General features: G+C 47.2%; 1 protein-coding gene across 1 annotated transcript in view; it reads left to right on the top strand.

Annotated features, from left to right (window-relative positions):
* The first annotated feature begins 346 nt into the window (after nucleotides 1–346).
* The window catches only part of LOC100952907 (long-wave-sensitive opsin 1), a 20,949-nt gene continuing 18,043 nt past the window's right edge, over nucleotides 347–3,252 (top strand). The window contains exon 1 of the mRNA XM_003802556.1: nucleotides 347–541. Coding sequence (XP_003802604.1) covers nucleotides 370–541 — 172 coding nt within the window. The 5' untranslated portion in view covers nucleotides 347–369. The remainder of the gene's footprint in view (nucleotides 542–3,252) is intronic.

Consider the following 3,252-nt stretch of genomic DNA (forward strand, 5'->3'; position numbering starts at 1 on the left):
TGGGCCCACTGAGTGGTCTGCCCCTCAAGGAGACTCTAGTTCCAGGCCTCAGCCCTAAAAAGCCTACCCTGGCTTTCAGAAGAACCAGGCAAGAAAGGCAGATTTAAGCTTTGGGCTGCTTCCCCACCCCCACGCCAATCTGAAAATCTTGCAAGCAAGCACTAGGTGGTAGAGGGAACAGAGGACACATAAACCTGAGGGGTTGGGGAGGCCGGAGTTTGCTTCCCAGCAAATCCCTCTGAGCTTCCTTCAGAAGAGCTGGAAGGAGGGCTAAGTCCCAGGCCAAATTAAGAGATCAGATGGTGTAGGGTTTGGGAGCTTTTGAGGTGAGGAGGCCTGGGCTGATCCCACAGGCTGGTATAAAGTGACATGACCCCTCAGGCAATATGCCAGGGCTGGCAAGCGTCAAGGATGCAACTTTCCACAGCCATGGCCCAGCAGTGGGGCCCCCAAAGGCTCACAGGCAGACAGCCTCAGGACACCCATGAGGACAGCACCCAGGGAAGCATCTTCACCTACACCAACAGCAACACCACCAGAGGTGAGCAAGCAGGCTTTCACTCTGCCCAAGGGGATCGCTCTTTTACACACCCCCACTCACTGCAAAGGTCTTCCCCTTACCTTTTATGATGACATGAACAGGGGGCTTCCTGTCCTAATATAAAAGGGCATCATAATATTGACTATGCTCTTTCAAACCCTTTGAGAACCCAGGTCCCCTCCACTGTGTGCTACTGGTGAGCTCCCATTACATAAGAACACCCTGCATTTCCTGGACAAGGAGTCATGTTTGTCTTTACATCTACTGAAGCCAGAAGGAGACAAACGCCTAGGATCCTGCTGACCAGGTGTCCCAAAGGAGGACGCTGAGACACCCGAGGAAAGGGGAAGGCCTGTCTGCCCCACAGGGGGAAGCTAGGGAAAACAGCAGCAGAGGGCAAGAAACTCCAGTCTACATGTATCCTTTAGCTGCACACTTCAGCGGGAAAGAGGCTCACTTAGTGCCCAGAGCAGCCTTTCTGTTTGAAGCAGTCCTGGGAGAGAGATCTAGGCCCACAGAGAGCCCAAACTGCCCAGTCAACCAGCCTTACATCTGGGCCTTTTTTGGGAGCAGAGGATGCTGCTGACACTTCTCCCTGGGTCCTTCCAGAAGCCACAGCAGCTCCTTGAGTTGGCAGTATTTGCTATGGGTCAGTCAGGGAGGAGTGCTAATTAGCAACAGTGTTCTCAAGCTGAACCGCCTGAGTACCTGTAATTTGCCTCAACATGACTACTATGCCCCAGAATTCCCTTGATGGAAGCCCCTCTGATTTCATTGACACATAAATTTTTTTCAAATGTCAGGGTGTAGCTCCGTGCCCGTAGCTCAGTGGTTACAGTGCCAGCCACATACACCAAGACACCAAGGCTGGTGGGTTCAAATCCAGCCCAGGCTTGCTAAACAACAATGACAATTCCAACAGAAACAAAAAATAGCAGGGTATTGTGGTGGTGCCTATAGTCCCAGCTACTTGGGAGGCTGAGGCAAAAGAATCACTTAAGCTCATGACTTTGAGGTTGCTGTGAGCTGAGGCAAGAGAATTGCTTAAGCCCAAGAGTTTGAGGTTGCTGTGAGCTGTGATGCCACAGCACTCTACCAAGGGTGACATAGTGAGACTCTGTCTCAAAAAGAAAATGTTGAGGTGGCTCGGCACCTGTGGCTCAAGTGGCTAAGGCGCCAGCCACATACACCTAAGGTGGCAGGTTCGAATCCAGCCCGGGCCCGCCAAACAACAATGATGGCTGCAACCAAAAAAAATAGCCAGGTGTTGTGGTGGGCACCTGTGGTCCCAGCTACTTGGGAGGCTGAGACAGAAGACTCGCTTGAGCCCAGGAGTTGGAGGTTGCTGTGAGCAGTGATACCATCTCTACCCAGGGGGACAGCTTGAGGCTCTGTCTCAAAAAAAAAAAAGAAAGAAAGAAAGAAAGAAAATGTTGGGGTGATTGTGTTTTTTTGCAAAACATCAACCATCCACCAAGTAGAGAGAAGAGTACAATAGAACCCAGTACCTGTCACTCAGCTTCCAGACTGGTCTTATTTCATCTGCAACCTGCCCCCCCCAACCCTTTCCTTCTGGTCATGAAAGCAAATCCAAGACCTCTTTTCTGCTGTAAATCTTTAGTATGTGCCCCTAAGACAAAAGGACTCTTTTAAAAACATGACCATATCTAAAAGTGAAGCGGTATCATCCTCAAAACCCTACCTAGTCAGTGATGTGAATGGCTTGAGTGTTTCCAGTTGGCTTCCATCAAGGCTTTAACACAGTCCACACGTTCAGATTGATTGACATGTCTTTTGATTCTCTTTGAACGTAGGAGTTCCCCTTCCATCTCCTCGCAATTTATTTGTTGAAGAAAACAACTCGTTTGTTCCTGGACTTTCCCACACTTCAGACGTTGTTGATTGATGGCTTCCTTTGACTTTGCTTATTACCATTTTTTTCCTGTAAATTGGTACTTGATTTGAAGGTCTGATCAGAGGCAGGTTGAATTTGTTGGTGTGTTTTGGCAAGACCAATTTATTAGGAAACTATCTCTTTTCTGGGGTGGTGCCCAGACCAGTTAAACCACAGGGGATGCAAAATGATGACATTCTGATGACACCTAACTCTGTCTTTATCTATTACCTGTCTACTTTGATAAGGAAAACAAGCTCTCATTTATACTCTTGGGTTCCCCAGGGTACAGTGTACATGAGAGGTGGGATAAATGCTTTATTCTTCTCTTCTGTTTCTGTTTTCAAAATAACAACTTGCTTTCTCAGTAGATGCCAATGGGTTTAACATCTGTGAGTCCTGTTCTTCAGCGTTTGGGGTACAATTAGAATTAGAATGTTAAATAATTACTCATTTGTTTATCTAACAACACACACACAATAGTCTCTAAATAACAACACAACACTACCAGCAATATGATGACTACTGAAAACTTAAGATTTTTACAGGTCTTTTTATCCTTAGGGTATGAGCCACTATATCATGTGGTCAAACCAGAGACTCTGCAATTCTTTTAGAACAGTCCTCTTTGTGTGATTATGCTTCTGAGTAGACATGCATTGGTTTCTTTGTTTTTATTTTCAGGGATTGCTTTTTAAATTTTTTTTTTTTTCTTTTTGGAGACGGAGCCTCAAGCTATCCCCCTGGGTAGAGTGCCATGGCATCACACTCACAGCAACCTCCAACTCCTGGGCTCAAGCGAGTCTCCTGCCTCTGC

Source organism: Otolemur garnettii, unplaced genomic scaffold (genome assembly GCF_000181295.1).
Source record: "Otolemur garnettii isolate 467f Iridium unplaced genomic scaffold, OtoGar3 scaffold00249, whole genome shotgun sequence".
NCBI classification, from domain to species: Eukaryota; Metazoa; Chordata; class Mammalia; order Primates; family Galagidae; genus Otolemur; species Otolemur garnettii.